This window comes from Abrus precatorius, unplaced genomic scaffold, assembly GCF_003935025.1.
Source record: "Abrus precatorius isolate BTA unplaced genomic scaffold, Abrus_2018 Scaffold9, whole genome shotgun sequence".
In the NCBI taxonomy this organism is placed as follows: domain Eukaryota; kingdom Viridiplantae; phylum Streptophyta; class Magnoliopsida; order Fabales; family Fabaceae; genus Abrus; species Abrus precatorius.
Window position 1 is genome coordinate 21,803,372 of NW_020874439.1, and position 13,572 is coordinate 21,816,943.

General features: G+C 27.6%; 1 protein-coding gene and 1 non-coding gene across 5 annotated transcripts; one reads left to right on the forward strand and one right to left on the reverse strand.

Annotated features, from left to right (window-relative positions):
* Positions 1-4,702: 4,702 nt before the first annotated feature.
* LOC113849385 (ATP-dependent RNA helicase DEAH13) lies at positions 4,703-11,901 on the forward strand. Of its 4 annotated transcripts, XM_027479271.1 has the most exons (13): positions 4,703-4,809; positions 4,972-5,032; positions 5,129-5,201; positions 5,288-5,362; positions 5,452-5,501; positions 5,621-5,681; positions 5,776-6,087; positions 6,457-6,702; positions 6,798-7,013; positions 7,545-7,661; positions 7,787-9,001; positions 9,450-10,982; positions 11,291-11,824. In XM_027479271.1, exons 2-12 carry the CDS (start codon positions 4,992-4,994, stop codon positions 10,962-10,964), a joined length of 3,921 nt encoding a protein of 1,306 aa, XP_027335072.1. In that variant the 5' UTR covers positions 4,703-4,809; positions 4,972-4,991; the 3' UTR covers positions 10,965-10,982; positions 11,291-11,824. The 4 variants fall into 4 exon arrangements, with proteins under 4 accessions (XP_027335072.1, XP_027335070.1, XP_027335069.1 ...); XM_027479269.1 differs by lacking the exon at positions 4,703-4,809 and having other exon boundaries at positions 4,858-5,032; positions 11,291-11,825; XM_027479268.1 differs by lacking the exon at positions 4,703-4,809 and having other exon boundaries at positions 4,917-5,032; positions 5,129-5,225; positions 11,291-11,901.
* A 132-nt stretch (positions 11,902-12,033) lies between these two features.
* Positions 12,034-12,106, reverse strand: TRNAK-CUU. Its single transcript has one exon. It is a non-coding gene; the product is annotated as a tRNA-Lys (tRNA).
* Between the last annotated feature and the right edge of the window lie 1,466 nt (positions 12,107-13,572).

The following is a 13,572-nucleotide window of genomic DNA, read 5'->3' on the forward strand; positions in this document are numbered from 1 at the left end:
CCTTGCTTCCTCACTGAGACAATAACATCAATAATTACCACAAGAGTATCGCCCTTTCCACTTTATATATATATATATCCCTTGAGAGAATTTTTAGAAAGAAAAAGAAGAAGGAATATTTTTAAATTTTAAATTTTAAATTTTAAATATATTTATTTAAAATATAAATTTTGTCTTTCATTCTTTTCTCTTTTAAAAATTTTCTTTTCAAACAACTTTTTAAGGATTATACTTTTAAAAAAATAATCAAAAATTAAATATATGAGTATAAGAAGTAATATTTATTTAAAAAATAATAAATTATTTAATATTAATTTATGAATTATTTTTGTATTTTTCTAAAAGCCCTAAATAGCTTTTTATTTTAACATTTTTTCCTATCCTCATTGTCCTACAGAAAAACAGATCTCAACTGTTGTGTAGAATAGTGTGTATTTCTAAGTACTTTAAAATTGAAAACTAGAAAAGTTCCTAAGGTCATATTCAAATAAAACAGATAAATATTTTATATTTTTTAATTCAAAATTTATCGATTAAAATATTGAATTTTACTTAAAATAAAAATATTCAATTTTTAATTTTATAAATTTTTAAATTTATCTCACAATGTAGCATTATCATAAAATTTTACATATCTTCCGTTATATTATAAATAAGAGTCAAGTAAATAGAAATTGAAACGTACACTCTTTATAATCTACCACGTTTAAGAAAATCATATTTTAATTACATTTATTTAGTTATAATGTAACAAATTCCACGATATTAATATTTAATTAATTTTATTGGACTATATTGATTAAGAAGATATTAATTGGATTTGAATTATTAAAATATTTTAATTTTAAAATTTTAACAATTTTTACTTATATTTATTATTTTGATAATATCTTAAGTTGTAAATCGATTTTTGAAGTGATTCTTAGTTTATTGAAAAGCATTTTTTAAGGGCTTCAATTTGATAGATAATTTTTCAAAAAATAAAATTTGTAATTTATAATATTAAAATAAAACAATTACATTTTGTAATCATATTAGATCTAATTAGGAGTTGAATTTGTATTAATCATATTAGATCTAATTAAGAGTACTGTGATTCTGTAAATAATGTAGTCTTCCTCTACCATGTTTTGACTACCTTTTGAATTACCTTCATTTTTATTTCATTTTATTTTTGTTATTTTTGGATTAAGTATTTCAATTTTTAACATGAGTTACCATTTTTGTTCCTGTTTATATTCCTCTTCTGTGTTTTACATTTTTGTCTTTCTGAATCTAAACGTAGAAGACTGAAACACATTAGAATTAATTCTCTAATTCAAATTTAATAACTGATATTTGAGCTTTTGTTTTTAATCAAATTTAAATTTATTTTATCTTTTATTCTTAAGATTTGTATAATTTTATAATGTGCAGGCTTTAAGATATTTGAATTACATTATTTCTTGTGATACATTATTAACAAAAATGTATAGTTAAATTAACATTTAATTTTGCATATTAAATTTAGAATGGAGAATCACATTCGAGTTATTTTAATTTTTAATATGAGGCTAAATAAAATTTTATTAATAATAATTGAAATAAAATAAAGAAATGCTTAATTAACTAACATAAATTTAATAAATATTATATATGTTATTCATAGTAGTGAAAATTTATTTCATATGAAATAAATAATAAATATTATATATGTTATTTAATTAATTATTTATATCAAAATAATAGTGAAAATAAATTCATATTTAATAATTAATATCATATGATAACTTTGGTCTTGAATTATTATATATAATTATTTATTTTCAAATTTATTTTAAACAAATAATTTATCCAAGTTTATAACATTCGTTGCAACTGTAATATATATATATATATATATATATATATATATATATATTTTAAAATATTTGAAACTAGAACAAATTAATTATATTCATATGAGTTTAATATATATTTATCATATATAATTAATAACTAGATTTAAATAATTAAATATACTGTGAATGTAAATTAGATTAATAATCTATTGATATGTATGGTAAATTTTCTTTAAAACTATAATGATTTAAAGTATTTCACCTTTATACTCAAATTTTATCTTTAATAAAATGTTAATATTTAATAAAAATTTAAATATATTTTTTTTATAATGATAATTTGTAATAATATATATATATATATATATATATATTAGAAAAAGACATTATTCAACAAAAATTAATTGATTTTTTAACAATTTCAATTCCAAAATAAAAATATAATATTAGAATTGTGGTATTATATAATTTTTATAAAAAAATAAAAATAATAATAATCAATCAAATAACAATATATAAAAATAAAAAATATTAAATAATAAAATTAAGGCTTAAATATATCATTGGTCTTATAACATATTTTGTAATAAGTTTTTATAAATTTTTTTATTATGAATTAATCTCTGTTATGTGCTAATTAATCAAAAAATAAGCGTCATTTAATTTTTATTATTTAAAATTAATATTTATAAATAAATGTATTTTATATATTTTCAAATAAGTTTATTTTCTTTTCTTGTCACTCATTCTTCAATAATTATTTTTTAATTTTTTAATAGAATTATATTTGATATTATTTATATAATAAAATTTTATTGTTATTTAATAAATGATAAATTTATGAGAATTTTACATAATTAATTATTGTATTAAAGAATATAAAATGTAATTATATATGTTTTAAGTTTTTATATATTTTTAATCTTGATTTCAGTTCCTTTAAATAAAATTAATTTTAAAAGATAATTATTTCTAATTGTGTTAAATATTTATTATCTTACATTATATATTTAATTTTTAATTTTATTTAACATAATAAAATATTTATCATAAATAATTATAGTATTTACTTTTTAAATATATAAAGTTTATTAAATTTTAAAATAACTATATAATATTTTTTTAATTTTTATTAAAAAATCATTTTAATTTTACGATACCGTACAGGTTGATTGCTAGTTTATTAAACTTCAAACAATTTTTAAAATAATTATAAATATTAAAATTTATTATACATGAAAATAAAAATTAAATCATAAAAAATAATAAAATAAAAATATATTTGCTATAATACTCAAAAATTTGAAAGAAAATTATAAATTAACAATTATAAATTTTTTAATATTATAAAAATTAAAAAGTATTTATGGATTTTCTAATACTAACTATGTATTTTTAGTGTTTGTTATGATACCTCTTGAGAAAAAATTATATATTTTTCTAAATTTATGGTCATAAATACATAAATACTAAAAAAAAAATTTCAAATTTGTAAGTAGATTACATCTTATTAGATATAATGCTTTCTTAAAATTTGTAAGTAGATTACAAGGTCTGCTTCAAACAAATGGGAATAATTTTTTATTGTAAAAATTGAACCCATCTTATTCAAACTGAATTCAAAACTAGGGTTGGACGAAAAAATCTAATTATGCAAGTTTAATATATAACAAATATTAAATTAATTTTAAAAAATTGAATTTATATTAAACTGGTTTTTTTAAATTATCATATCTTTATAACCGATTTAATATTTTTAATTTACTTTTTATCACTAAATTTTTTATTTATTTTTTATCCAAATCTATATTGTGCATAGAGATATTATTTTATATCCTACCTCTAGACCTCTGCGGTATATTTTACGGCTGATATTTTTTTACATTTTACAAAAATTTACATCTAATATTTCACAAATTTTTTCATGACTACATTTTATAAATAATATTTTTTTAACCTTAATTCTTATAATTAAGACTAAATATTTAAAATAATATTTTCTAAAATATAATTATTATATTTAATATATAAAAATATAATAAATATTTTGAATTAATTACTAATATTATTTTTATATTTAAATATATGTTTTTAATTTCAAAAAATTTTATAACAATATTTTTATCATTATTTACTATTAGTATTTTTTTATAAGTTTTAATTTAAAATTTTATCATTAATTATTTTTAATAAAAATATATTTTAAAAATAATATATTTTATAATATAATTAATAAAAATTACTAAAATCTTTTTAAAATATACTAATTCAATTCAACAGTGTAGTAAAATAAAGTAGTTTTACATTAAAAATTAAATTTATAAATGTATTAAAAATTAATTTTGCTTTAAAGTTAAATTTAAAATTAATTTAAGATAAAACTAGATTTAAAACTAACTTAACATAAATTATTAGATTTAAAATTAGTTTCAACCAAAATCATATTTTAAATCAGTTTTAAAATAAATCTAAAATTTAAAAATAAGTTTAAAAGATAAAAATAAATTAATTTAAAATTTAATTTATATAATTAATTTTTATGCTAAATAATGTAAAGTAAAAAATATAAATTTAATTTTAATACAATATAAATATAAAAAAATTATATTATTAATTTATTAAAATATATGCAGATATAATATTATATTAATTATTATAAAAAATATTTTTTAATATAATAATCTAATAATAGTATAAAAATTATTTATAGTATATTTTATTAAATTTAAAATCAGTTTTAAATTAAATCTAAATATTAAAATAAATAAATTAAATTAATTTAAAATTGAATCTATATAATTAAATTTAAAATAAATTTAAATTTTATATAAATCCAATGCATGCTCACTCTTATCTAAAACTGGGCATGAATATGTGTTCTTATGTTAAGATGGGACTCTCTTTACCCTTTAAAACCCGGGATTTATGAAATTAAAAATTAAGCAAAGAAGAAAAGAAACCCTAGAACTCAAATTTTCTCTCAAGCACCGTACACACTCCAACTCTCATATTTATTTAAATTATATTTTAAGGATACATCTTTTCTATTTTATTCTTACTTTATTTCTTTTTTTCTTTCTGTTCCATTTGATACCTTTTTCACCCTTTACCTATGTACCTTCGGAGTTCACAAACCTCTTTCATCGTGTAGGGTAGTGCTGGTCTTGCAAGATGGAAAGTTCTGGAGGCCATCTTCCTTTCAGTTCTCAAAGGTAAATTGCCTTCTCTGATGGAAACTGAAAAAAAGGACACAAACTTGTGTAAATTACACTCTGAATGATACTTACATTTTTATTTTCTTTTTGTAGTTTGGGAGATGGTGATAGTAACACGCTAATTTTGCCGGGCAAGAGGATGAAGAAAAGAAAAGGGATGGAACGGGTAGGGACAGTTGAACATGGCTATGTTTGTCTTCATTCAATTTACATGTTTTCACAATTGGTATGATCAAAGTCCTGTTGATTTAGGAACATTGCAAAGTCCAATCAAATAAGAAACAGAAGCTGAGCAAGCCTCAGAAGAAGAAGCTCAAGAAGTTAGAGGTTTGTTGGATGGAGAAAAAGTGAATGCTTTTCATTCTCTTCTCTTTTGTTTTCAGTCTCATTTTGTGTGGTTCCCTTTGTTTATGCAGGATGACAAGGAGAAGCAACTTCTGTTGGCAAAAGCCATTAAGACAATGAAGTATGTGTGTGAATTATTCTTAAGTTGTAGTTCCTGCTTTAATGCTGTTTTCTGCAGGAAGCACTAAGCTGTTGATCAAAATTTGGAATGCCAATTTTTTCATTTGTTTTTAATTTCAGTGAAAACACACTTCCGGACTATGCATATCCTCTTTTGCAGTCGTCGTGTAATATCAATCGGGTTTGTACCATCGAAAAGCAGTGTTAATTTTATGAATAAAATAATGTGTTGAGTTGAGACAGTTTATTTACTGAAGTCAGTTGTATATTTGTAGGATGAGACTATGAAGGAAAAACGTAGGAGAGCTGTACATATATTGAAAGAAGGATTGGAGGTTTCACTTGATGGGCCCTCTAAGAAACATGAGACAGAAGAGATTCATTTGTCCCCAGTTCATCAAGTTGAAGAAAAAGACATCATTCAAATTCCACCCGTTAGAACAGGAGTTCATGGCACTGAAGTTGTAAATTATAACTATGTTCCTAAACCTATTGCTGATATTTCCGTCGACAAGAAACCTGATGAAGTCAGAAGTTCTTCTCCCACGTCTTGTTCTATTGATGAAATAAGAAGCACCTTGTCAAAGGTATAGTTCCTTCTCAAATGGAATATTGCTGTGTATGATCAAGATACAAGATATAATTCAAATCTGTCATTTGGACCATTGGATGAATAGCCCATATTTATAACACGTATGAATTAGTAAGAGTAAGCCTTAGTCTTAATATTTGTCTGTCAATTTACCTTCTTTTTGTGTAAGTAAAAATTACTCCAAATTTCAGATTCTATTTTGTTAGAAGGAATTAACTTGTTTACGCACTACACTATGCTTATATATCTGTAATGGCTGTTGAATTAAGATGTCATAGTTTGTTATTGATTGACATCATAATGATCTCCTTTGTCTTTCTGTATTTTACTCTAATACTATTTGGCATTTTTTAACATGGGACAGGATAGGACAGATGGGAACCCTAACTCCAATGTCAATGAATTGAGTAACCTTCCAGATATTTCTTCCCTGAGGTCTTCAAATGTTCCTACTGTTGTGCATGTATACAGACCAACTGAGATTGAAGACAAAAGAAAGGATCTGCCGATAGTTATGATGGAGCAAGAGATAATGGAAGCTATAAATGACCATTCTAGTGTTATCATATGTGGAGAAACTGGGTGTGGTAAAACAACCCAAGTTCCTCAGGTGAGTTTGTCTGATACCTGATTATGATGATAGTGCCTATCATTTGAATTAGCTTATCCTTTGATTATTTTCTTTTTAATTTCAAAATTTATCAGTTTCTTTATGAAGCTGGCTATGGTTCAAGTAAGGGTATTATTGGTGTTACTCAACCACGTCGGGTGGCTGTTCTTGCCACTGCCAAGCGTGTGTCATATGAGCTTGGTCTTCACCTAGGAAAGGAGGTTGGTTTTCAGGTCAGATATGATAAGAGGATTGGAGAAAGTTGCTCTATCAAGTTTATGACTGATGGAATTTTGCTACGAGAAGTTCAGGTCATTATATTTTACCCCAATATTTTGTCTAGGTTTTCATTTTGAGAAGTCCTATCAAGTTTTATCAATTTTTTTGCTGATTAACAAATGATAAATTTGTCGAAATATTTGTTCAGTTTGTGGAAATGCTGATAAGTTCATAGGAACTAAGAAACATTTGTCTGTATTAAGGATTCTTTTATGTTACTTATACTTGATAGAATGTTTGAATTTATTATTCATTATGTAATATCTTAATTCATCATTCCAAGGAAATCACCAACTTGGGAACTTCTGTTTGTTGGTAACATTATTCTATATGTGTGCATGTGAGCACATTTTAAGATGATATATATATTTCATATCACTTTAAATTGGAAAGTAAAAGTTGATTTATTTTCCACTTTCATTTGTTCATACCATGTTAACTATCATTAGCAGTTGCAAGCATCATTCTTATCAACAAAACTTATTAGTTATGCTTAAACAAGATTGGTAATAGAGTTACAGAATCATATGTGCTGATGATGTTTGATTGAATAACTGGTGCAGAATGATATTTTACTGAGGCGTTATTCTGTCATAATTCTTGATGAGGCTCATGAGAGGAGCTTGAACACAGACATTCTGATCGGAATGCTCTCACGAGTAATTAAAACTCGTCAAATGGTGAGTAAGAGAGTGATTTATTTTTCAAATGTTTACAAATGAAATATTTTAAAATTTCTTTATATAATAATTGTGGATCCAACATTCTAATAAGGATGGCCTTTTATTTTACTATTAAATGACAGATTTATAATGAACAGCAGAAGATGATGCTTTCAGGGGAAAGTATAAGTCCTGAAAAACTGGTTTTTCCACTAAAACTTGTGCTTATGAGTGCCACCTTGCGAGTACAAGACTTTACTTCTGGAAGGTTATTTTGTACTCCTCCACCTGTGATAGAAGTTCCTACAAGGCAATTTCCAGTAACAGTATACTTCTCAAAGAAAACAGAGAAAACAGATTATATTGGAGAAGCATATAAGAAGGTCTTGGCAATTCACAAGAGGTTGCCACCTGGGGGCATACTTGTCTTTGTTACAGGACAAAGGGAAGTAGAGGACTTGTGCAGGAAGTTACGCAAAGCTTCAAGGGAGTTTATCAAGAAAAATGTTGAAGGGTCCATGGAAAGTGATAGTACTGCAGTCCATGAAACAAATTCTGTTGAAGGAATCAATATTAATGAGATCAATGAAGCATTTGAGGTTCATGGAAGCTCGTCCATTCAGCAAACTGATAGATTTAGTGGCTATGATGAAGATGAGAAAGATGTAAATGAGGATGAATCAGATTTTTCTTATGATTCAGAAGCAGAGAGTGAACTGGAATTCAATGATGATGATAATCTTCAGCATTTGGAGAACAAAAGTAATAATGTGGATATCTTAGGACAGGAAGGAAGTCTTGCTTCACTGAAGGCTGCCTTCGAAAAATTGTCTGGGCAAGCTCCATTAAGCTCCTCAAATGGGGAGCAGACATTTCCTATGAATACAGAAGGTAATTTAGACCAATCAAAAGTTTTCAGGGAGAAAAGAGCTAGAGAAAACTGCAGTCCTCCTGGTGCACTCTTTGTTCTGCCTCTGTATGCCATGCTTCCTGCAACAGCTCAACTTCGTGTATTTGAGGAAGTCAAGGAGGGAGAACGGCTTGTTGTCATTGCCACAAATGTTGCTGAAACATCTTTAACAATCCCAGGGATAAAGTATGTGGTTGATACTGGAAGAGAAAAGGTGAAAAATTATGACTCCTCTAATGGCATGGAAACATATGAAGTACAATGGATAAGTAAGGCATCTGCCGCTCAACGTGCAGGCAGAGCTGGAAGAACTGGACCTGGGCACTGTTATCGTCTCTATTCTTCTGCTGCCTTTAATAATGAATTTCCTGAGCACTCTCCTGCTGAAGTTGAGAAAGTACCTGTTCATGGTGTGGTCCTTCTCTTGAAATCCATGCATATTAAGAAGGTATGTTTAGTATGATACTTTATCCTCTCTGTGTTTTCATTCCATTTGCTTGTTTATGTTGGGTGCTATCATTAGCAGACAGAGGAAGAAATAGTTCATCATGTACTTGTCCTTTCTGATGGCTTGGCTATTTATCAATTATCATGTAATGAGTGAGGGAATGGAGTCCTTTTTAAGCCAAAAGGTCTTCTACATACATCATTAACAAGATTGCATTCATTTAGATTGCTGCTGTTTGATTGCAAGACATTATGTGCTACTTATAATCTTAAAGCTCGCTCCTGCATAGTCTATTTTGTTCTATATCAGGAAATTTATTGAGCACAATTGCCTGGCTATGTAATTTACTCCATTCCTGCCTGGTCAAACTGAATATTCTTTTCACTTTTTATTCTTTGTCTTTTAGTTTGAGGTATTTCTATGCTTATTCTTATTGCATCTCATCCAGGTTGCAAACTTCCCATTTCCTACTTCTCTAAAAGCTGCTTCTCTGCTCGAGGCTGAGAATTGTTTGAAAGCTCTTGAAGCACTTGATAGCAAGGATGAACTTACTGTTTTGGGCAAAGCCATGGCACACTATCCCTTGAGTCCTCGTCATTCTAGAATGCTCCTCACCGTTATTAAAAATACAAGACACCAGCATAAATGTAATCAAAATCTGCTTTTGGCATATGCGGTTGCAGTTGCTGCAGCTTTGAGCTTGTCAAATCCTTTTATAATGCAATATGAAGATGATAGCAGCAGAGATTCAGAGATGTCTGAGAAATTTAGCATGGGTGACAGAGGGAAAGACATTGATAAAAAAGAGAAGTTGCGGAGAAAGAAACTAAAAGAAACTGCTAAAGTTGCAAGAGAAAAGTTTCGAGTTGTTACTAGTGATGCCCTAACCATAGCTTATGCTTTGCAATGTTTTGAACATTCACGAAAGTCAGTAGAATTCTGTGATGAAAATGCAGTGCATTTCAAAACAATGGATGAAATGTCCAAGCTTCGACAACAGCTACTCAAACTGGTCTTTTATCAGAGTGATAGAGGTGGTTTTGAAGAAGAGGACTCTTGGATTCATGGAAATTTAGAGGATGTAGAACATGCATGGCAGGTTTCTTCTAAAAAATATCCTCTTTCTCTGGTTGAGGAAAGGCTCATCTGTCAAGCAATATGTGCTGGTTGGGCAGATAGGGTTGCTAAACGCAGTACAGTTTCTTCTAGGGCCTCCAATGGAGAGAAACCTTTTCGTGCTGTTAGGTATCAATCATGCATGGTTGATGAAAGTGTTTTCCTTCATCGTTGGTCATCTGTTTCCATTGTAAGCCCTGAGTTTTTGGTTTACAATGAACTGTTAGAGACCAAAAGACCAAACAAACAAGGGATAACAAGTGCCAAGAGAGCATATATGCATGGAGTAACAAGTGTGGAGCCAGCTTGGCTAGTTGAACATGCAAAGTCTTCATGCATCTTCTCTCCTCCCCTGACGGATCCCAAACCTTATTATGATGCCCAGACTGACCAAGTAAAATGTTGGGTAATCCCAACCTTTGGACGTTTCTGTTGGGAGCTTCCAAAGCATTCATTGCTCATTAGCAATTATGAACATCGGGTGCAAGTGTTTGCCTATGCTTTGCTTGAAGGCCAGGTGTGTCCATGTTTAAAATCTGTTCGAAAATGCATGTCAGCCCCTCCTGAAAGTATTATGAAGAGAGAAGCATTTGGTCAGAAAAGGGTGGGAAATCTTTTAAGCAAGTTAAATAGCAGGCTGATTGATAGCTCAGCTATGTTAAGAATAGTGTGGAAAGAGAATCCAAGGGAATTGTTTTCAGAAATTTTGGATTGGTTTCAGCAGAGTTTTCACAAACACTTTGAAAACTTATGGTTACAAATGCTTAATGAAGTGCTTATGGAAACACAAGAACGCCCTCTGCATAAAAGTATTAAAAAAAAGGGAAAATCTAAAGCCGTGCGATGATTGCTCAACTCTTAAAAGGTGAAACACACATTATTTGATTATTTGCAACTTTCTATAATAAGAGTTACTGTTGTATTCCTGTATTGACAAAAATGCGTCAAATATTTTACATATAGTTTTTCGTCTGCAAAGTAGTTTTACATATAATTAGTGAGAAATTTTACTAAGAATCTGCTGTATAATTTGGGGGAGACCTACATTTATTTGGCTGTTGTGAATGTGTTGGGTGGAAGATTGAGTTGCAATTTGATATGGTGCCTAGATTGCATCTTCTATGAAGCAGCACGTCATTTTTTGTGTCTTGAATATTTTGTTGCCTTATGCAGGAAAAGAATGCATCACAGTTTTAACCACAGCCAGCGGTGGGTTGACAAGAAATGGTGGGCATCTCCATCACTGTATTCATCCTAAATTACCTCAGCACGCTAATTTCTACCATAGCATGCTCAACCACATTCCTTTACTAATTTACCCGCACGAGAGATGCTTTTCTTTCGTCCTTTGGTATACCCAAACTTGATGGAAGCTGTGCAGCATCATGGAGGAAAAAAAATAAAAAATTGGATGAGTTGAAACATGACAATTTTGTTGCTTCTTAGCCTTGTATCATGCTGAATTTATTGGCTAGGAATTTTTTAGTGAGTAGACAAAAAGTAGGTGGTTATAGTTGCCAAATTTAAATTATTTGGTGAAGTAAAGATTACTAGCAACTGGTGAAGAAGATATACTGCTTCAAGCTACACCATTAACAATTTTATACTCCCAAGCTTACATCCAATCTAGGTGATTTCTGCTCCATGTTTCAGGAGCATAGAAAATGTATACATCAGCATAATGAAAATTTATGGTTAGTGTTTCTTTTCTACGGCTCTCCAGTGCATAATTTTGATGTAACGAGAATTATAAAGCCATTGAAATTAACTGCGACAAAATGCTTCAACATGAGATGTCAACGAAAAATGATATATACGATGAAAGATCGGTAGCGTTCAATCAAAAAGTATAACAAAATGATTTGTTTGAAAACAATCTCACACCACATCTTTTAAAAGGTAAAGGCACTCGCACACGCCCACCGTGGGGCTCGAACCCACGACCACAAGGTTAAGAGCCTTGCGCTCTACCGACTGAGCTAGACGGGCAATTGGTAATATGTTACTCTCTTTGAGCTTGGTCACTTCATCATAAGGCTAGTTTTTTTATGAAATGAATAATGGATAAAAAAAGTAAGTAAAAAAAATAAAAAGATGTGTTATTTAGATTGACAAATAAAAAAATATATAAATAATATTTTTTTATTGCTTAGACAACTAAGAGAGTAAAAAAAGCAAATTTTATAAAAAAATATTTTAATCGTAATTATTATAAATGAAAACTTTGATATAATATTTTTTTTATTATGTTTTTTAAAATATTTAAAAAATATATGGAGAGAGTGTGTGTAAGGATTTGTTGACTTAAATAATTATACCAATTAATAATTTTTCATAAAAATACAAGATAATCAATTTAATTATTAAATTATCTCATTATTTTTATGATTATGTATATTAAATTTTACTTGATTTAAATATTTATAGATAAATCTAAAATATAATATTTATTTATATTTTAAAAACATTTATCATTGAAATAGAATAATACAATACCTATTCATTTTATTTTTATTTATAATTTATAAAATTAATTTATATATATAAACTTTTAAATTAATAGTTGAATTTATTAATCTCACATAGTAAAAAATAAATAAACTATAAATCTCACAAATATATATATATATATATATATATATATATATTACTCACAAAAAATAAAAATACAAACACATGAAATTATTATTTTCCTACATCTTTTGCATCTCTCTTTAATCTTTTCATTCTAAACAAAGAAAGCATATCGGAAAAAATGAAATATAAAAAAGTTGTCTATTTGGACATCAACTAATACTGGAACATAATGCAGAGGATTCAATCTCTCGAATTCTGAAATTTAAGAATTGATGAATAGTTATTGAATTTGTCTCCTAAAGCACTGCATATACATTATAAAGCTCTGAATACCGAATTGCTCTCCTTGTAAAAAGACCAGTATTAGGCATAGCTATTCTTGATTCAGAGAAGAAGATGCTGCAATGGATTTCATTTTTAAGGGAGGAATTTTGGGGTGGGGGTTGTCATTCTCTCAGAATTTCAAAACAAAAACCCAGAAATGGAAAGTTATAAAAATTTCATTTTTACAATTGAAATGAACAAGGGGATTAAAATAAACACAGAAAGGATAAGTTAACAGTTGAAAAGCTCTTTAAATAATTAAAAACAATATACTAAACTTTTTATTATTCCACATTGAGGCATAAAGCGAAAACAGAAAGAATACAACACAAGATTGGATGCATTCGTGTCACTGCCATCGCCACTTTTCTGCTCCATTTTCCATAAACATCAAAACATGATACTCACTCATAATTAAACACCAAAGCATGTTGCTCCTTCTCTCATTCGGCTAAGTGTTCTGTTTTTCAATGTAAACTTAGTCAACTTTCATTTCAACTCGATGTACATTGCATTAAGAAGACCTGATTGCAATAAAAGTAGAGTTATTTTAT